Below are 22,726 nucleotides of genomic sequence, written 5' to 3'. Positions count from 1 at the left end.
TTTTCTTTATTCCATCTAGTCTTCCTTTTGGAATTTATACTAGGCTTATATTGAACATTTCATTTTATCCTCCAGGCCACTTTCATACTGTACCATCTGTCTTTCCTTCTACACTTTATTCCAGGTGCTTTCTTAACATGTGTCTATCCATTTACTAAATCTCTATTCAGATGATTTCAGTCCACCGTTTAATTCACGTATATGGGTATGTGCACATATGTATACACTTCAATTATATTTTTCATATTTTTCATTTCTATTTTTCCAATTCCACACGTGCTCTTATCTCAGTTCCCTTTCTTTAACTTCATTTATATCCTGGAAAATTTTACAAAGAATTATTTTTAATTCTCTTTCATGCTGCTCTGATAACAAGATTCCTAAATATGAATTCTCTTACTTCTTGCTCTTGTTGATTCTTTTAAGGTGCTTTGTAATTTTAATTCCCCTGAGATCATCTTCAGCAGGAGCTGTTGTTGAAAATAAATCCTTGGTGCCATGGGTTATAGATGTGGGATAATCTCATGTTTTCTCATATATAGCACATATTTGGAGCCCCCTAACTCGGGGTGATTTAGACTTAGGTTCAAATTCTTTGGGGGGCTTCTTTTCCCATCTAATCTATACCTTCCTGTTGTACCTTTTAATTAAATAGGTGATTTTTTTCCCCTCCTCTCTCCCATTTCTAGAATGGCAGTCCTCTTCTATTTCTGGCTTTATGGAGTTTGGTTTTAGGTCTCAGCTATGATCTGTATAGACCTGACTCCTGACCCAGCAGGAACATTAAACCTTAGCACTATATTAGATTTAGATATTCTGGAAAGCCATAATTAATTCACCCCAAGTTAGTATTTGGAAATGCATCTTTCTTGCTCATACACTACATCATGTATTTAGAAGTTGCGTTATATTTTATCCAGTATTTCTGTGTTTAGGAAAGAGGAAGGATCTTGTATCAACTCAGTCCACCATACTGAACAGAATTCTGCATGTAGTGGTCTTTACGCCAGCATGATGCAAGTTTTTTTCCTGATCATTTGGGTATTTTGAAAGCACCTCATAGGTAGGTCAAATATTTGGGATTACTTTATATTGTTTGGAATTCAACTTCTCTAAAACAAATATCTAAGGTCCTAGTTACAAATTTAAATCTAGATCTCTTATTCAAGAATTATTTTTTAAACATATGCTTTGCCTTTACTTAAAAAACTCACATAAAAACAACAATTATCTTACATTAGTAGCAAAATAAGTATATTTTTAGTTTGCTAGGATATTGACAGCTTACCTCTAGTTTAACTGATATGGCAGCACTAGTGACTAACTATCAAATGCTTACCATATGTCAGGAATGATACTAATCATCCTCCCAACACTAAAGCAGACATTATCACTCCCTTTTTACAGATGAGGAAACTGAGGCTCAGAGAGATGATATTTCTCACCTAACGTCACATGGCTAGAGTATAGTCAGTGTGATCTAAAACAAGGCTAACCATCACACTCAGATCTATAAATTCATTTGTAAATGTAGAAAGGGGAAACCTCTATATCTCAAAATGAGATGGTTAATTGTACAGGTCCTAAGTCAAAGACAGCCACAAATCTGAAACCCAGATGATTCAGCTGGTGATGTCAACCAGGCTCAGTACTATAACACAAATCTATTTATTAAAAATACATTTGACACTTATTTTCCTTACATTTAGTAAGAATTAATATATGGACATTAAGAATTTCAGAGAAATTTTATAATTATAACATAATAAATTCATTTTATCCACGTTTCCTTTTTCCATATTAACATTTAGCTATTAAGTATTAAGTAGCAGCAGCATTAAGTATATCAAAAGGTAAAATGATTTCCCACTAAAAATTTATTTTGAAGTATTTAAACTTAAATTTTTTCAATTAAAATTTGGATAAAATTATTTGCAAACATTTTACATAATAAGAGAAAAAAAATAAGAGAAAAACACTTACAGGACTGGAAAGAAGAGGCAATCCAGTTCGAGGATGAAAGGCTCTGGTTGAGGTTCCATCCAAGGAATGAAAATTATGTTTCTGCCAGACACTTGAGTGTCTAAGTGGTTTAGTTCTCTGCTAGGAAAAGAATTAGATTTTAATAGTAACATTTAAGTTTTTGTTTTTAGATTTATTCTTAATATGTACTGAGGTATTACATCCTTGGTGGTAAAGTTAATGACCTATAAACCTATCTATACACACATATTCATTATTTGTTGTTAAGTCGCTAAGCCGTGTCTGACTCTTTTGCGACCTCATGGACTGTAGCCTGCCAGGCTCCTCTGACCATGGGATTTTCAAGGCAAGAATACTGGAGTGGGTTGCCATTTCCTTCTCTGGGGTATCCTCCCAACCCAGGGACTGAACCTGCATCTCCTGCAGTGGCAGGCAGGTTCTTTATCATCTGAGGCACAAGGGAAGACCACATACACACACATTTATATACACTTTAATTAGAAAACAGAGTTTAAGAGTTTTTTTCTAAGATGCTGAATAAACTCAAATAAAGAAAGTACATCTAATGTATGCCTTATTGTTGTTCAGTTGCCCAGTTGTGTCTGACTCTTTGTGATCCCATGGACTCCAGCATGCCAGGTCAATATATTTTATACTCAGTCTAACATTAGCAAGCTAATATTCAATTCTCTTAATTTGCGAATAAAACAAATTCTCACAGTCAGAAAAAAATTAGTACAATATTCTAAAATACAAAACTATGTCAATAGCAAGAGCCCACCTCAGAAACTATAATTTGGTAGGTAGTGCATTATACAAGAATATAAATGTGAATTTTAAAATATACTTAACACAGTCACAGTACCATGTTTTTGAAGTGATCTAAGAAACAGACTAGTTCTTAAGAATTTATGCAAGTTTATACTCAGAAATCAAAAATTCATGAAAACACATGAATATAAATCAGAAAGAACTAATGGGTCCTGGCTTTATCATTTCCTAGCTTTATTACCTTGGGCACGTTATATAACCTCTCCAGGCCTAGAGTCCTCATTTGCAAACTTGCGTTAGTAATAGCACCTAATCTCACATCATAGTGAAAGGATTTAGTAAGCCAACATGTATAAAACATTCATAAGAGTGCCTAGGCACATAGCAAAGACTGTATAATTAATTATATTTAAAGTAAGAACATGAAAAAAACTAATCGTAGTGGCTTGAAAAACACCATGGTCAAAGTAAGCCTCCCTATAACATACCGGAAAGAATCATGAAAAGCTAGTATTCTTAAGGTCAGGGTAGGTTTTTGTGACAATTAACGTTTTAGTAAATTGGAAACTGAAATTTGATTAAACCCATGTGTTAGAGGAGAGGAGATCTTCTGTTGAAAAACAGCAATTGGCATGATTTTTAGACTCTAATGTCCAACAAGACTAATCTGCCTGATAAAGAAGATGAACCAAGGTCATTCAGATTCGGATCAAGGCAGTTAAGTAGTTTTCCATATAACTGAGATATAAATTTGTAATGCTTTTTAGAGAAACAAAGGAAATTTAAGCCTAATAATAATTTTCTGAAGTTAAAGAGTGGTTTGGTAGACAAATAAAATGGAACTAACTTAAGTAGGTCTGATTCATGTAGTAAATGTTTAAAAAATGTTCAAAAATCTACAATTTGATTATTACCACAACTATAAGCAAAAGAGATTCATCCTTCTTACTTTAAAATTGAGGAGACTGGAATTTTAGAAGTAAGTGATTTATTCAGCTTCACTCAAGGACCAAATTTGTCAGGACTGGAATGTAGGTATTTTGACCACAGGCCAGTGATTTCACTAGATATTCCTTAGCTGAGCAGAGGCATAACACAATGGGCACTCTGCTCATAATGGGCCAGAGTTGCTAACAATTAACACATTAAGCTAATGATACAAGCTTCATTTCTGACTCCTTGTTACTCTCCAGCAACTTTTCCCAGTATTGAAATAAACAAAAAAAGGCAAGAGGAAGAATTTACCCAGCATTTGCTCTTAAGTGGGTGGTTTATTTATAAGGCTGTTAATACTAGTTCTGTAGCCAGACAGTCTGCTCTATAGACAATGGGCACCTTGGGCCTTTATAACAAGATCTTCTGTAAACAAAATTCAAACCATAACAAATATTTGAGGATTATATTTGAAATGTTAGATATTACTTACCAACACCTCTTTATTTTTCAGTCGTTCACATGTGGACAAAAAGTCTTTTATATTCTTTCTCTGAGAAGAGTTTTGAGAGTTTTCATCAATTGGATCTTCTTTCTTATCCTGTTCGTTTCTTAATTGGTCTAGCTTTTTGCATTTGAAACCTTCACTATCTTTAATGAGATAATTTTCTATACTATTAAGTTGAGCATTTTGTTCACATGGCTTAGGCCTTTTTGGGTCTTTATTTGAGCACTCGTTTTCATGTTTACTCAGATATCCTGACATTTCCAACACAGTAACTTTTACTTTCGAGTCATTTTTTTTTGAATTATCACACTGGCGATTGTTAAAAGATTCTGGATTATAATTTTCATTTATTATTTTGTCCTTATACTTATTTGTGCAAATCTGTTTGTCAATACTGTTACAATTTGAATGCTCTTTATCAATTTCATCGTTAATTTCTTGCTTCTTAAATTGACACTCAGAACGTGTGTTTTCTAACCTGATTGCCAAATCTAAGTTATTTTCTTTGCAGTGAGATATATTTGGAGGGGTCATTAAACCAGTAGCTTTGTTCTGTGTCTCCTGAAATGTACTTTGGATTTCACTAGGATTGTTCTTATACAGATTTCTTCTTGTTTGAGGTTGCAAAGAAGGCTTGACTTTACTGTTGCAGTTAAAAGAATTAAAATATTTATTAGATATTAAGTTTTTCCCTTCACTGATGTCATCTAACAAGGAAAATTTTGTATTAGAAATGGAAGCAGAGGTGTCATCCTTGTTTTTCTTCAATAAATTTTTATCTTCATAGGAACTCCTAAATACTTTAGAAGGAACTGAACTGGAGTCCTGCATATTGAATGATTGCCGGGGCATGTGAGATGCCATTGGATCAATATGCTCCAAGTGTTGAGCAATCCTTGCAATGATATCTTGCCGTTCCTGGAGTAAAGAGCTTATCAAAGGATTAGTCTCACCAACAGACTGACGAGAATGAAGACCATTAGAGATGCAAGTGTCATTTCGAGGAGTTTCTGGTTTTACCCGAATCTTCCCCTCACTGGTGTCTTCTGAAGAGGTGAGCTCTGGACTGCCAAAAGAGACAGAGAATGTTTCTTTACATCTTCTTACACTTTCATTTTCTTGTGAAACACGGAAAAGTTTTGAATTAAGTGAACCAGATTCTTGCATATTAAGTGGATGTCCAGAAACATGGGAAGTACTTGGATCACAATGAATCAAATGCTGAGCTATTCTTGCGATAACTTCTTGCCGATCCTGAATTAAAGAGCCTATTAAAGGATTAGTCTCACCAACTGACTGCCAGGAACTCTGACGACTAGAGTCACTGGAATCAACCACTGAAAATGATTTTAAAGTTCTCACTGATGTTTCATGTGACTTTTTCTCTCCTATACTACTGAAGCCCAAAATATTGCCTTGAGATGTTCCATAGTCAGATTTACTGCCAGTGCCTGGATATAGCTTGACATTTTTGACAGCTGCACTATATTCTGGAGTTGTGCCATTTTTTGCATGTAATATTATGCTTTCAGGTGCCATGGTCCAAGTTTGTTTGCTGCAAACACGCTGTGAACTGTCTGTACTACAGTGATCTGCTTCTGTAGAATTTCGGTGCTGATGGGTTTTAAGTTCATGTTCTTGAATTCTTTTCTCATAAAGGCCAATATTAGTGTGAATACTACAGGTCAAAACTGGATAATTAGATTGTCTGGGCAAGGACTGAACGCTGACTTTCAAGGCCACATTGTGAGAAACATTGGGAACAGGAAACACATGTTCAATTGGAGTCTGTGAAAAATTCCACTGTAGGTCTACATCAGCAGCACTGATTCTAGAATCACACAGAAAAAAATGGAATCAATGGATTATAAAACATATCATTATTATATATTATTTTTAAAACTTTAAACAGTCATATACTTACCTTTGTTTGCATTAATTACTATTGAGATTTTATTTTAATCTACTTTACCATGCATGTCACTCTAACAAAACCAACATAAATAGACTATGCCTGCAATACAGTCTTCTTTTTAAGAACACTATAGTAGTAAAGCACTAAAGTTAAAAAATACTGTAATTCAAAATTACTTGTTAAACAGAAAAAAGGAACTTTCCATTTGCTACTAAATAAATGAATTCAGTTAATTCTATTAGAATTATATGCTTTCTGTGAGGTGATTTAGAGATACTCTCTATCTCATGGCTACCTGCCTAAAGAGACAGTTAAGACAGCTGTTCAGCAGCTTGTGTGTTTACAGTTTTCAAGATCTAAAAATTAAGTAGGTTTACCATTGTGAAAATTCAGCAGCCCAGAAAGTTTTTCCACTTTATTTATAATGGTGGCATGAATTCATTGTTGGTCTATAAAGTAAGCTTAAAAGTTCTCTGAAAACTACTCTACACCAGATTTAACCCAAGAAACAAAACTCATCTTGAGTCATATCATATCTAAATTTCTCTAACTTGCTTTGAGAAAAAATTGAGTAAATTTTATCCACTTACATTTAGAAATGAAGGAAATAAACTGCTTAAAAGGTCAAATACCATTCAGTAGTTAACCACTGTAGCTGAATATATATGGTTCTTTTTCTGCCCTAGACATACCTGTAAAGAATATTTCGTGGAGTAGCACCATGAGAAACACTCAGCCAAGCACTTAATTGAGAAAAAAACACAAATGAGCGGACAGCCAACAGGAGAGTCTTCTCTTCAATAAATCGATCGCCACTCCTAAGGAAAGTAAAAAAGCATCATCTAAATGTCAGCAAGTATAAAATGACTGAATTTTAGAAAGAAACTGAAGTAAATATATCACTCAGGATATGTGCTTTCAAGAGTGTGGGAGTACATTTATGAGTGTCACTTGAAGTCACGGAAGTACAAAATAGGTAAATTTTACTACATAAATAGAGGGATTCAAAGACATATTATTAAAGTAATTTATAGAAAGTAATGGAAAATCTAATTTACCAGGGACAACTTCAAACTCAGTTCAACTTACTGTCGAGGAACTGGCTCCAATATCCATCTTTCTAATAATAACACATCTTGTTTAATAGCAGGATCATTTAGATCAATTCCTTCGGTGGTGGGCCCATCATCACTGTAGCAGCAGTCTGGTAGTAGCATCACTTCCACCATGATTGGAAGGTTATTCTTCCACAACAATGTGACCTCAGACCTAGTTCGTCTGGCTTGGCGACACTTGGAGAAGATGGAGATAAGCAAAATGGCTCAATAGCCCATCCAATTTTATATTTCAATTCAAAAAGTATAATTGTAAAGCAGACATCTGTATGAAAATGAGTCTCCTATTGAAGGGCTTTGCTCAGGCTTGTCTGTCCATTTAGGTTTCCTCATTAAACAATGCATCAGCACTATTAACTCCAGAGTGTGGGGATTAGTAGCTAACAACAATTATGATGCAAATTTTCTTGTGGGAAGATATCTTTGCTCTATTATCTGGAAAAATACAGCCATGCACAATGTCTGACAAGCCTCAAGATGGCCCAGCTTTGCCTCATCTGTCAATGACATCATTAATTATAGAGGAAAGATTCAAAGAGCAAAATATTAAAAGCTCATTTTCATTAAACACTCAAGATAGACAAGATTTTAGAAGTTTAAAATTTTGGACTACATTTAAAAAACTAACTGGCAGAAATATCCTTACACCAAATTATACACTACATACCAATATAAATATTTTTAACAGTATTATACAGAAACATTAATGACAGCAAAAAGCATCCTCCCATTAACATGGGGAAAATAATAATGAACATCAATCTAATAAATAAACAAGAACACAAAGTCGATGAACTAGGGCTGAGACTAAAACTAATGAAATCTAATTCATAGTTAACAAGGATCATCTTAAATCTGATGTGTGTGGACAAAGGTATGAAATTGGCTGCCCACTTACCTGCTGATGGAAAAGCTACGTACTATGCCTTCAAGACCCTTGTTTACAAGCCAGAGTTACTAACTGTGGTTCAGGATTAGTACTTTTTCTTTATGTTGTAACCAACTTTATACTTAAATGTGAACGTTATAATTGTAATAAAGGTGATGACAGAATTTAAACTAATTTATATAAAAGGCAGATAAAAAGCATTCAACACACAATTCTCACCTGGGCCAGCTTGTCACTACATTCATGTTTTGTAGTTATTGGGTAACAGGACTGTGCTGGAGGACAATGGAAACTTTCTGTCCGACCTTTAACAGAACATTCAGGTGTTCGTCCTTCTGTTATTAACAAGGCCAGAGAGACCAAGAACTCCTCTGCATCATACTCAAAATATTCATCCAGAGTATCTAGTATTAAAAGAAAGAAAGAAAGATGGGTCCTTGCTTTAAGGTATCCTTGACAAGAATTTATTTTTTAATGTCTACAAAAACTACATCATGTCTACATCACTTCATGGGAAATAGATGGGGAAACAGTGGAAACAGTGGTTGACTTTATTTTTTGGGGCTCCAAAATCACTGCAGATGGTGACTGCAGCCATGAAATTAAAAGACGCTTGCTCCTTGAAAGAAAAGTTATGAACAACCAAGATAGCCTATTAAAAAGCAGAGACATTACTTTGCCAACAAAGGTCCATCTAGTCAAAGCTGTGGTTTTTCCAGTAGTCATGTATGGATGTGACAGTTGGATCATAAAGAAGGCTGAGCATCGAATAATTGATGCTTTTGAACTGTGGTGTTGGAGAAGACTCTTGAGAGTCCTTTGGATTGCAAAGAGATCCAGCCAGTCAATTCTAAAGGAAAATATCCTGAATATTTATTGGAAGGACTGATGCTGAAGCTGAAAACTCCAATACTTTGGTCACCTGATACAAAGAGCTGACTCATTAGAACAGGCCTTGATGCTGGGAAAAATTGAAGGCAGGAGGAGAAAGGGATGACAGAGGAAGAGTAGGTTTGACAGCATCACCAACTCAATGGACATGAGTTTGAGCAAGCTCCGGGAGATGGTAGAAGACAGGGAAGCCTGATGTGTTGCAGTCTTTGGGGTCACAGAGTCGGACATGACTGAGCGACTGAACAACAACAAAAAATCCTTTAAGATAATAACATTTTTGGATGTCAAATATAATAGCTTTCATGCAGAAAACTTTGCCAACAGTCAAAAGGTTAAAATGTGTTATTACATATTTTTAGGTAAGATGTTTTATTACTATTATTAAATATTAGAAAAAGAGGCAGATCCAAAAGTATGTTTTTCCCTTTCTCTCCCTTTTCCATTCCTTAACTAGTTTCTATTTCTTATAGCCCTAATTCAGTGATGTGGACATTCACAGCCACAGGGTTCTTCTTTTTCTTTGCTACACAGCAGTAGTAATTTCAGAGGAAGACATTTCATAATTATCCAACAGGAGATACAGGCCTGATTGCAATATATGAAGTGTGATGTTTTTTGGTTCCTATGCAGTTACAAACAATCTAACCTGCAAATGTTTCACTTAGTTATATTAATTTTAAATTTCTCACAAGTCTTCCAATTTTAAAAGTACAGTTAGTTTTCAAAACTGTTAACCTGCTATGCAGATTGGACATGCATGCATGTGTACATGCACACACAAAATTCAATTTATAGTACAGTCTTTAAAAGGCTGCTTTCTCTTATCTCTGCCAATTAAGCAGTACATACAGGAGACACACACGCTTGCAATACAGGGGACACAGGAGATGGAGGTTTGATCCCTGGGTCAGGAAGATGTGACGCTAGTGGTAAAGAACCCGCCTGCTAATGCAGGATATATAAGAGACTTGGGTTTGATCTCTGCGTCGGGAAGATGCCCTGGAGAATGGCATGGCAACTCACTCCAGTGTTCTTGCCTGTAGAATCCCATGGACAGGGGAGCCTGGTGGACAATAGTTCTTAGGTTCACAAAGAGTTTGACATGACTGAAGCAACTTAGCACACAAGCTACTAAGCACATCCTGAAGTAGATGACAAGGGAACACAAGGTTGTACTGGACATAGCTACTAGTTTCAAACGGTTTCACTTAGAGATGATTTTTAAAACACTGGAACACTGAAGCATTCAATAAATTCCAAAGAAGTTCAGATAACACTGGTAAAATTTTGCAAAAGAGGCAGATGTTGGGCTGAACCAGGAAAGAGAAAGTACAACTTGAGGGGAGCATTTGTACAAAAAAAGTATAGAAAAGGCAGGACTGGAGCCTGATTGTGAATAGCCTTGAGGGGGGTATGATGATAAGCATCTATATCTAGCCTCAGGAATGCTTACCAGGAAAAGAAAAAGCCTTGAGAGCCAACTTGATTGAGCTGGTATTTTAAGACCATTCCAAAAAGTTTCCCTAAAATGAGCATTTACAACATATAAAATAGTAGTCAACACTTAGTAACATTGTCAGGCATTGTCAATTCTCACTACTTTCTATACATTACTTTATTTAATCCTCAGAGCACCTCTAGAAGGTGGGGACTATTACCACCATTTTTATAGATAACCAAAGCATAGTGAGATTAAATAACTGCCCAAGATTACCCTGCTAGGAAGCTGCAAAGTTGATATTTGAACCTACATAAGTCTGGTTCCAGAATCTGAGTCCCTAACTACCCCAAACATGCTTTCTTTAATTGTGGCTACAAATTTTGCTTTTATATACTTTAATAGATATCTGTAAAAATATAAATATAAATAATATACATTCAACATATATTTTAATAATATATTTTGGAATATTTGTGGTACAGGGTTTGTTTCCAGGAAAAGGATCATAATTTATAATATTGTGCCAACTGGGGATAAAAGAGAGGTCTTAACTTTCATTTTTCCTCCAGGAACCAATTACGTCATAAGCCAAGGGTTTCCTGTGGTCTCCTGGGACACAGTGAGTTAAATCATGATGTCCTGCCGAGGGAAGCAAAAGACATAAAAAGAAATCCATTCATTCTTTTTTCTCTGATGCTTCTGTGGGTTTTCAAGACTAGCTCAGCTTTGCCATGGGCTGGCAACATGGCATGATTATAGATCCTGGGAAATTTCTCTGGGCTCATCCTTTTCCCTCTCTCAAACTGTGGGGTAATCTTGGAGAGCTAAAAATTGTGTCAGAGCAGTTGCTCCTAAGCTATGAAATGCTGAGTGATGCCAAGATGTCAACTACTCCATGTGAGTACTGAGGATGGTCCATAGCCTAAGTAATGTCTCATATATATTTGATACTATTTTTTAAATTATAATTCATCTTCCAAATGGATAAAGAAGATGTGGTGCATATATACAATGGAATATTACTCAGTCCAAAAAAATTAAATGATGCCACTTGTGGCAAAATGAATGGACCTAGAGATTTTGATACTAAGTGAAGTAAGTCAGAGAAAGACAAATATCATATGACATCACTTATATATGAAATCCAAAAAAATAATACAAATGAACTTATTTACAAAACAAAAACAGACTCATAGACTTAGAGAATGAATTTATGGTTACCAAGGAGGAAGGTGGAGGGAGAGGGACAGATTGGGAGTTTGGGATTAACATGCATACATTGCTGTATTTAAAATAGATAATCAATAAGGACCTACTGTAAGACAAACAAACAAACAAACAAAAAAACAAGCCTAGTAGGATATGGCTTACTCACATGCTAGAAATTATTAAGTTTAAAGTGATAAAAACCAAACTGCTAGGAAAAAGCACTTTTGAATAATTTAATATTTGACTGAAATTGGTTGTTTTGGTCATTACCTCCTCAAATAGCAAACTAAAAAAACTCCAAAACCATGACTGGAGTCTGCAATCCTTTGGAAGGCTTACTGAATTTAGCCAAGGTATTAAACATCTATATGAAAAATGCCAAAGATTAGAGATAACAGTAGTTACCTATTAGTTATCTATGTAACTATTACAAAAATACTGCAAGGAATAATATGGACTAACAATGGTATCATGAAACACATAAAATACTAGCTAAACACATGTGACAACATGATGACAGCCTTTAGGAACTTGTCAGAAAAAACTTATGGGTATCTGAATTTTAACAAATGATAACACTAAATCACAGTAGTCATTAGAAAAGTTACATTATTAAAATTTTAATAACTTCAATTTATAAAACCTCTGCCATACAGTAGAGTTTACTGTAGTAAAGAATATGACTAAGGAAGTAGGAAATTTTATGACATATTAAAGAAAATTCATTAGATATGATTTGCTACCTCAGGGACATAGATTATCCCAGAAATAAGGTCTAATTTGGGGGGGTCTCTGTAAACAACTTACTTTTATAAAAACAAAAAGTGTTTCAAATGTAGACAAACATGGGCTGCAAAGGCTTACCTACTAGCCTATTTTTTTAAAGAGATAAATTGATTTAAAACATAACTTTGAACAGAAAGGTTGTTATAAATTTTCACAGGCTATCAATGACAGATCATTAGAGAACAGAAGTTAATCAATTAAAACATAGTTCTAGAGTCCCTCTCCCCGCAAGACCTCAATGAGGACACTGCTTACACCACAGCCTGACTAAAAGCCGTGACCAGACTGGCTCCCTTTTAGTGGCGCTCTCTTCTAGTTCTGGAGTTCAGCCATCTTAAAGTTCTTCACCTGTTCCCTCCAACAAAGAAGTGAATAATTTTCCCATTGGGAAAATCTTAAACAATCAGAATGATCCACAGGTGAAACAGGCTAACCTGGGAAATAAATTCTTCATTACTAAGGATGTTCACAAACAGACCGATAAATAATTGCCCGGGTGTAGCTAGCTGAAGGGATTTAGCTCTCCAGTGGTAGCTGAATTAAACATCCATTGATTCTTTCAACCTTGAGAGTCTATGAATCTCTACTTCGAAGTACTTCATAAAAAACCTAGGGGAGAGGCCAGAACCACCATTTCCTTCTTGGGAGGACCTAACTGGAGTCCCTCTGAACCAGAACTTATCATAAGCACTTAATGGTGGTGTCTGAATCCTTGATTTAAAAAAAAAAAAAAAAGAGCAAATATATTCAAGACATTAAAAAAATAAATAATTAAATATGAAAAAAAAAATCTAGAATACTTCAAAGCTCTGTCCAAGGGAAATGGAAGAAGAATGTCCTTCCTATCACTGGGCTGCTGTCTATGCTGTTAAGTTTACTTCTAAAGTCTGCCAAGGTAGTAGATTTTACACCCCTCGTATATGGAATAAAATGAAGCATGTGAACACCTGGGGGATTGCTAAAAAGAAAGTTTCTCTAAAACTCATGTCCTTTTAAACATATAGTGAAGAGTCTGGTAATATGAATAAAGATTCTCCCATGAATTTATTCCAAAGAAGTAACAGAACAAGTACACAGAGCTGCATGTTGAAGGGTATTTACTAGAATGTTTCTACCAGTCAAAAAGTGTAGTCAATCTAAATGTCCAAAAAAAGGCCCTGGTTAAAAAGGCACTGTGGTAAGGTTTTACCTAAAATAATGACGCAGACCTACTTGTGACAAGGAAAGATTATCCACAACGTAAGTGAAAACACAACTCTCGAAAGAAAGAATGTTATGATCATGTGTTTGTGGGATTACATATGCACACAAGCATAGATTCCTATAAAGCAAACAGACAAACAAACTAAATTTTAAATAAATTTCTAGTCTCTGACTGGCATTAGATAAAAGATAAAACCTATTAGCTGAAAATAGTGTGCAAATAAAAGAATTATGTAGTGTCATATACATTAATTAATTAGTTATTGTTCTGTAAAACCCCTGCTAAGTAGATCACATTAATAGTTTGGTTACTTAGTAGAGGAATTGGTGACAACAGACATAGATAATGGCATACTGGTTCTGGTGTTGAAATTAGAACTTAGCAGTTTCAAATACTTTTCTGCTTTGTTTTCTCTTTTTTTCTCTTTAAAAGCAATCTTTTAAAAAAATTAGGTAAGAACTAGTACCTTACACATTGATAATATGAAAAACATATGGGTGAATCTGAGAAAGGGTGTTAAGATTTAGGAGAAGAGATTATGCTTAGAGAATTGGGCTCAATTGATACAGCCAGTATGTAGGTATGAAGATGGTGTTAACTGCTATACTACAATTGCAAAAACTGAGAGGAATTATGTGAATGCTTTATGCTGACTGTTGAGGGATGGCTTTTCTCAGCAGATAACATTTAAGCCAAGGTCAGAACAAGGAACAAACCATTAAAAAACTGGGAGAAAGAGCACTCTGAGCAAAGGGTCTAAGGTAGGAATAAAGCAATAATGTCCTAGGAACTAAAAGAAGGTGAGTAAGGATGAAATGGCATTAGCAGAGAGGAAAAGTGGTAGGAATAATAGTTTAGAATGGTGATCAGGGCAGTACAAGTCTGATGCATGAAGTAGGGCACTCAAAGCCAGTGCTCTGGGACAACCCGGAGGGGTGGGGTGGGGAGAGAGGTGGGAAGGAGGCTCAGGATGGGGGGGCACATGTACACCAGTGGCTGATTCATGTTGATGTATGGCAAAAACCATCACAATAATGTCAAGTAATTATCTTCCAATTAAAAAAAAAAAAGAATGGTGGTCAGACCTACATCATACAGGATTTTGAAGCTAGGGATAGGAAATTAGATTTTATCCTAAATGCAGTGGGAAGTCGTTGGATGGTTTTAACTAGAGAAATGACATGATCTGATTTACATTTTAAAATGATCGCCTTGACAGATATGTTAATAACAAAACAAGGGAAAAAGAATCAGAGTAGGTATACTAGTTAGGAGGTTGTTTTGCAGGGTTAGAGATATAGTTTTGGGAAACACTGGCACATTTAGAGTGAAGCGTCACCGAGAAGCACAAAGTGAGAATTCATGACAAAGGCCTGAGGCACTCTAACAAGTAGAGATCTGGTAGAAGATGATGAACAAGCAAAAGGAGCTAGTATATGTCAAGTACGGTATCATGGAAGTTCCAAGAAAAAAAAAAATGTTTCATGGTGGATGTGGTCAACTGTCTCAAACAGTACTGAGGTCTAATAAAACATAAACAAAGAAATGACCACTGGATTTGACATTAAGGAAGTCATTGGTGACTTTGACAATAGTGATCTCAATAGATGGTGATGATGGAAGATTAGAGAGATGTGGCATATATTGTCAATTATTCTGGTTCCAAATAGGAAAGGGAGTACGTCAAGGCTATATATTGTCACCCTGATTATTTAACTTATATGCAGAGTACATCATGAGAAATGCTGGGCTGGATGAAGCACAAGCTGAAATCAAGATTGCCAGGAGAAATATCAATAACCTCAGATATGCGGATGACACCACCCTATGGCAGAAAGTAAAGAGGAACTAAAAAGCCTCTTGATGAAAGTGAAAGAGGAGAGTGAAAAAGTTGGCTTAAAGCTCAACATTCAGAAAAATAAGATCATGGCATCTGGTCCCATCACTTCATGGGAAATAGATGGGGAAACAGTGGAAACAGTGTCAGACTTTATTTTTGGGGGCTCCAAAATCACTGCTGATGGTGATTGCAGCCATGAAATTAAAAGACGCTTACTCCTTGGAAGGAAAGTTATGACCAACCTAGACAGCATATTAAAAAGCAGAGACATTACTTTGCCAACAAAGGTCCGTCTAGTCAAGGCTATGGTTTTTCCAGTAGTCATGTATGGATGTGAGAGTTGGACTGTGAAGAAAGCTGAGTGCAGAAGAATTGATGCTTTTGAACTGTGGTGTTGGAGAAGACTCGAGAGTCCCTTGGACTGCAAGGAGATCCAACCAGTCCGTTCTAAAGGAGATCAGTCCTGGGTGTTCATTGGAAGGACTGATGTTGAAGCTGAAACTCCAATACCTTGGCCACCTCATGTGAAGAGTTGACTCACTGGAAAAGACCCTAATGCTGGGGAAGGATTGGGGGCAGGAGGAGAAGGGGATGACAGAGGATGAGATGGTTGGATGGCATCACCGACTCAATGGACATGACTTTGGGTAAACTCTGGGAGTTGGTGATGGACAGGGAGGCCTGGTGTGCTGTGATTCATGGGGTCGCAAAGAGTCGGACACGACTGAGCTACTGAACTGAACTGAACTGATTCTGAAGGGTACAGATGATAAACACAAAAGCCTACTTTCCTAGTCCTCTCTTAACACAATGACGATTCATGTATCACAATATAAGTAGTACACATGTAGAATCATCACTCATACAAAATTGTCTCCAAATCCCCAAAGAGAATAAAAGAAGTTCCCTTCTAAGTCTTTGATACAGGGGCAGGAGATTCTCCCTCTTCAGGGCCTAAAATCCAGTAACTGAATTTTACTAATTTGTTCTTCAAATGTCTCTTGAAATTAAACCTTCCTGTTCAACCTCAAAATAGTTACCAAGTTAGATTCTTATTATTTACACCAGTCTCCTAGCTATGGTCTAGGACTCTAGGCCCTTATTTGTCTTGCACACTGATGCAGATTAATCTTCCTGAAAAGCCATTCCACCACATTCCTCTCAGCTCAACATTTTTCTGTTTGTTTTTTGTTTGTTTTACTGGCTCCTTAACAGCCTATTAAACCCAGTGTAAATGCTTAAGCCTGACACTAGGGCCAGGGCCACCATACAAAGCCAGCTACTCTGGTTGTGCACTGCCAGATTTTGATATGAACATTGCCTCCAGAAGTTATAAACCAAGGTGAGCCTGCTTAAGACTCCACCTCTGGTTGTTAATCCCTTCTTTTACTGCTCCCTACGTGTAACCCTGTTCTTTCCAAACTACTGTCTATACCAAGCTCTATTCATTTCTCATCTTGTGGCCGCCGCCTTTCTCTTTTACCTATTAAATATGCCTCAAGTTTTCTGAAGAACTTTCCTGACTCCATTTTTCCTACAAGAGCCCTTTCCTAACTCATTTCCACACTGATCTTTCACTTACTTGGTACTCTTCCCCAGAACTTATATAAGTCATTACGCCACGAATGGTTACTTCAGGGTATTGGCACGCAATCCTAAGGTCATAAATTTCACCTCCACCTGTGTATATTTCACTCTGTTCCATACACAGACTGTACTGCTAACTTGAGCCAACCCTCTCCCAAACTGCAAGAACTTCCAGAGTTACAGTAACCCATCCATTTCTTTATAAAAATATACTTAATATTCTGTAGATGTTTATTTCCTAATGAGTGAGGTTCTACATACTCTGAAATATTCTCGGTTTCTCATTTACATGCTCCAATCTCATAGGTATGTGTTGAGTATTTTTAAGTTAGAATTGTAAAAGATCTTAGAAATTATGTAGCCCAATCTACCTTACTTTCAAATGAAGAAAGGTAAAAAGACATTAACTTCCTTTTTCTCAAAGTTGTATGTATACTGCTGCACACCAGAATCTAGGTTTTTTCATTCCTAGTGCAACTTGATCTATACACTATGAGAAATCTTTAAGAAGACAAAATAAAGGACAAAGTTAACTTTAATGACAAGTGCAAAAAATAGAGGCTGTGTCTATAAATGAAAGCAACTTTTTATGTGCACTATTATTTTATTAATACTAGTGACATAAATATTTTCACTAGAAGAAGAGTACCTTCAAATACAAAAATATGCTTTGTTTTTGTTACCCAAGAACAAAGCTTAAACTGATCCTCAGCATTCTATTCTGAAAAAGGCAAGTGATCTGTAAACAAACTTATCACAGACTGACTTTTAAAAACAACTTTCTAGACTTGTGTGTGTTTTGTTTAAATTCAACCAAATATTTCTGCTGTACATATACGTTATACAGCAACCACCAAAATTCAAGATTATGATTAAGGCAATTAATATTCTGAGGTTCTATCGGAAAAACAAAGTCATGTGTATGTTTTTATAATAATCTAGCTCTTTGAAAAGTCACTACAAATTTTATCTGTCACATAATCGAAACATTCAGTTAGACAAAGATGATCTCTATCATCTTGAGTTGTGGAGTATTTTATCAAGTGCTTCCTCACCTTAATTCTCATTATGTAACACAAAGTAATAGTTAAGAACATGAACTCTTAGATCAGGCAAACAGTTCTGCTACTTGCTGGTTGGTTTTGAACAGGTTATACCTCTTGTATCTCTCTTTGTCTTAGCTTTTAAAAAACCTATTAGATGGCAATAATAACAGTATTGACCTTCAGATGGTAGTTAAAAGGACTGCATTGCTATTTGTAAGATATTCTGAATATTGCCTGGCACATAAAGTGTACCATATGGCTTCTTAAACTTAAGATAAAAATAAATGCAATAACGTGGGTCTTTCTCTCACTTTACAGATGAGAAAACTAAATTTGTAAAATCATTTGCCAAGGTCACAAACATTATCAGTAGAGAACCATCTCTAAGAGCCCACTTTACACTACCAATAGTTTCTAATAATTCTCAATTATGAAAGTTCATTCTTATTTTTCACTTCACACAAAAAAATGACTCATTTTTAGAGTAGAAGTTACCCTACCTACTCAGGGCATAGATTCTAGCAAGCCCCTCAGACAGACACATCTTCAAGGATTCCTGGTATTAAAAGAATTTGGACAGTTATTCCTTTCTTTCCTTGTGTCTTCCTAATTTAAAGGTTTCTCAATTCATGTATCATGGAAAAGGTCTGGATCATGTGGTTCCAGAAGGAGCAAAAGGATATCCCACTTAGAAACATTATCCTTATTATGCTTGGCAAAATTGTACAACTACATCTACTTATAAATAAAATGTTTCAATGTTCTGTTTTGTGCATTCAAAACCACTTACAGTTAATTACAACCAAGCTTGGTCCCTTTATCATCAAAGAAAAATGAGCAGCTTCTGTGGGCAAGACAATAGGGGATAAGTTAAAAAGTGGGGCAGGAGTGGAGAGGAGAGAGTCTTGGCTTTTGTATATAATTCAGTTTAAAAACTCAAAGGAACATTATGAATTTTAATTAATCTACAGATGAAGAAACTGGACTTGATAGAAGTGACAGTTCAGACACACAGAGCAATACAATGGTAAAGTAAGGCCTTAAACTAAGATCTCCTGTGCATATAAAACATTAAAAATTTGAGGACTTATTTACGAGTTTCATCCAGTATGCCTACCTAAACTCTACTTCCTCACTTAGTCCAAATCCAATCTTAGCTCAGGAAGAATCATGAACAGAGAGTCAGCCTCAGGTATTTGTTAGTATCAAGGTCATTCTTACTGCTCATTCTGTACTGGTTATCCAGCTTCTGAACGTTGATTCTAGTCCTTATTGTAAAACATCTTGATGTCTAATTCCCAATCTGTTTCCCTTTGAATTCTCACTGGACTTCCCTGTTAACATGGTTACTCTTCTGCAATCCTGACAGAATTTTGTTTCTTTGCTCATGCACTGAGACATGAGGATTGTGTCCTCAATATCTATTATATCTATAGGGATTCCTATATGCAATGGCTACCCAAACTAAACCTGGTATTTTGAAAGCTGCAAAAGAAGAGTTGTAAATGAGTTGTAAAACCAAAGCCAGAAGATAAGCAAGGGTTAAAAGCCTTAACTAAGGAGTACATTGTTACAAACTGTGTATTTTCCAATGGAGAGGTTGAAAATCTGTCAACTTTTTTCTAGCCTGATTGCAGTGAAATTTCAGGTCGGGGGGAAGTAGATGCAAAGGGAAAGCCTCTCATAAGCTTCAGATGTTCCTACTGCTCTAATGGCTGTTTGTCTCTAATTAGATCATAAAATCCAGGCATGCAGGAACCAGGTCTAACATAGCCATCATTCTATTACCAGTGTCTAGGGCTGTGGGCTTCCCTGATAGCTCAGTTGGTAGAGAATCCGCCTGCAATGCAGAAGACCCTGGTTCGATTCCTGGGTCAGGAAGATTCCCTGGAGAAGGGTTAGGCTACCCACTCCAGTATTCTTGGGCTTCCTTTGTGGCTCAGCTGGTAAAGAATCCACCTGCAATGCGGGAGACCTCGGTTCGATCCCTGGAGAAGGGAAAAGCTACCCATTCCAGTATTCTGGCCTAGAGAATTCCATGGACTGTATAGTCCATGGGATCACAAAGAGTTAGACACGACTGAGCAAATTTCACTTTCAGGACAGTGCCTGGTATATAGAAGATGCTAAATGAATACATAAGCATAATGAAAAACAATTAAGCATAGTTATTTAACTAATAAGTAAGATCTCAAGTGTAGATCAAAGATTACAGACTGAAGCATGTGAAGTATGGCCAAGTTTGATTAAAGTAGATTAAACTCTGAAGAATTCAGGTTTTATAGGACAAATGAGCTCAGATTATTAGCCCTGTAACAAACGGCAGACTGAAGGTGTCAAAATATCAGGCAATGCATAAGAAGCTCTTTTAACTTCTATTTTACTATGTTTTTTAAAAGACAGAATTTAACTTATTCACACTGACATTTCAGCAAAGAGTTGTTAAAACACACACACATACCCAACTAAAATGATTATTTCAAGTATGTTCCAGGGACCCAATCATCAGTATCTCAAGAGAATTTATTTCCTAAATTCCAATTTGACAGTCATTTCTGCCATTTGATAGTGTATTCTCTAAAATGCTGACAGCAGGCAATTTTGAGGGTCTGATCTTACACATATCTCACACCAAATCTCACAGACACCAAAGGAAAAAGCCTTGGTGAATTCTCTAATCACAAATTCTCTATTGTTAACAATCAGCAGAACTAACCAATGGAAATGCACTAAAGAAAAGAAGACTTAGTGATTTGTTAAGTGACAATTTGGACTTTCAATTATTTTCAATGCTCTAAAATGTTTCTTAAATTTTTCTAAAGCTGTTCATGTTTGTAGACATTCTATCAGGCTCACAACTGGCGTTGTGCAATTTTCATATATATGTGTGTGGAGGGGGTCCTAAGATGGCGGAGGAATAGGATGGGGAGACCACTTTCTCCCTCACAAATTCATCGAAAGAACATTTGAACGCTGAGCAAACTCCATATACATGCACACAAAATTTTAATTATTGTGAACAAAATCAATATAAGATATTCATTCCATCATTCTTAAGATATTTTAAGATTAATAGTATTTTCTAAAGCACTATGAACTTCTTAATACAAGTATCTAAAAGTTAAAAGTCAAATAGTTCTAGTTCTAAAACTAAAGAACGTAAGAGAATTCTGGAAGCATACAAGGTGCTCCTTTGATGTGAGGTATGACAAGCCTATTTACTCAGAACTCAGCCCATGCTAAGTTCCTCTGTTCCCTAAGTTATTTACAGTCACATAATAAGTCCAGTGTTCTTGCCTGGAGAATCCCAGGGACGGCGGAGCCTGCTGGGCTGCCATCTATGGGGTCGCACAGAGTTGGACATGACTGAGGTGACTTAGCAGTAATAAGTACTATCTCTTTTCCCACCTTTGCAAATATTACATAATATAAAATAGCAACTACCTACCAATTTGAATTTGTTTACCATAACTATTAAATAATCTACAGTAATAAAAAAATACAATGCTATGTAGTTTCCAAAACACTATCATAGGCTACAGTAAAACTTAAAAAAAGCATACATTTTATGTCATTTAAACTGCTCAGATGATTATATTATAGATTAAAAGTTTGCATAACAAAGAAATAAAGCATTTATGATTAGTATTTACATATCTTCCATCAAAATAATTTCTAACTAAAACTGCTCTAAAGGTATAACACAAAAGAAACTACTCTTTACAGTAGTAAAGCAATTGGTGAGTTCATTAAAAAAAAAAACCTCAATCTAATTATGCAACTACTTATTATTGAATTTTTACCCAGTTGTTAACAAATAGATATTTTCTAGGCACAGAAGAGTAAAAAGAGTTCATCAGAAGCCAAGGAAGGTAAAGCTTGTACTTCACACAATTCTGCAAGGCGACTCTCTTCCCAGAGGACTATAACTGGCTGTCGCAACAAACATTGTTTCTTCTACAATTTGAATTCCCAACTACATGAAACCTCTGTATACGAGTGCCATCCACATTCCTCTTCTGGCTCCTTACCAATTCAACCACAGTAATTTCTGTGGAGATAAGGGAATTCTTAAAGAAAATAATCAGAAAAGAATAGAAGGATAAGTAACTAAGAATTGTGATCAAAATACAGAGAGAAAAAAAGGGAGGAAAGGGACAGGGATAGAGAATAGACAAAGAAGAAAGAACAAATAGGAAAATAAGAAGGGGGAAATATAAAAGGAAAAATAAACTGAGTAAGAGTAGAGTTATTTATATTTGACAATAAGAGTAGGGATGATTTGTTTGACAATCATATTGCTTATAATGATTTTTCTGTTGGCTTTAGACAAATGATCTCAAAAGACAATTTTTCTAAGGGACACATAAGATGCCAAAATTATAACTCATTTTAAACCTAAAATATTAAACTTTTATATTCCTCTATAGAACTGTGATGGTTCTAAAATGTGGCCTAACTGGGAGGTAAATGCTGATGTTATATCAAACAGAGGTAAATTCAAATACTGAGTAACTGTAGGCAAGTTAAAATAATAATTCTCTGAGAAATTTCTGAGAAAGAAAAAGACTCTGCCCTTTGATCGCTGGCATACCTTGCTATGGT

The 22,726-nt window shown here is 35.7% G+C and overlaps 1 protein-coding gene across 47 annotated transcripts in view; it reads right to left on the bottom strand.

The window, feature by feature from the left end:
* Positions 1-22,726, bottom strand: part of ATOSA (atos homolog A) — an 88,223-nt gene that overhangs the window by 16,256 nt on the left and 49,241 nt on the right. For 14 of the 47 annotated variants that reach the window (XR_014059921.1, XR_014059915.1, XR_014059917.1 and 11 more), the window contains 5 exons: positions 8,334-8,518; positions 7,200-7,402; positions 6,803-6,928; positions 4,181-6,026; positions 1,984-2,103 (listed from right to left, as the gene is read on the bottom strand). Coding sequence is in view for 33 of the 47 variants with exons in the window: in XM_081511453.1 (XP_081367579.1) it covers positions 1,984-2,103; positions 4,181-6,026; positions 6,803-6,928; positions 7,200-7,402; positions 8,334-8,518 (2,480 nt within the window). In the remaining 14 variants the exon portion in view is untranslated. Of the gene's footprint in view, positions 1-1,983; positions 2,104-4,180; positions 6,027-6,802; positions 6,929-7,199; positions 7,403-8,333; positions 8,519-10,461; positions 10,532-11,001; positions 11,089-18,911; positions 18,966-22,726 lie in introns of all 47 variants that reach the window. The other 33 variants (XR_014059923.1, XR_014059918.1, XR_014059925.1 and 30 more) reach the window with 6 other exon arrangements.

The sequence above is a fragment of the Giraffa tippelskirchi genome, chromosome 7 (assembly GCF_054371585.1).
Source record: "Giraffa tippelskirchi isolate mGirTip1 chromosome 7, T2T-mGirTip1v1.2.pri, whole genome shotgun sequence".
Lineage (NCBI taxonomy): Eukaryota > Metazoa > Chordata > Mammalia > Artiodactyla > Giraffidae > Giraffa > Giraffa tippelskirchi.
The sequence above is the reverse complement of the archived record's forward strand: the minus strand, read 5'-3'. Positions and strand labels throughout refer to the sequence as shown.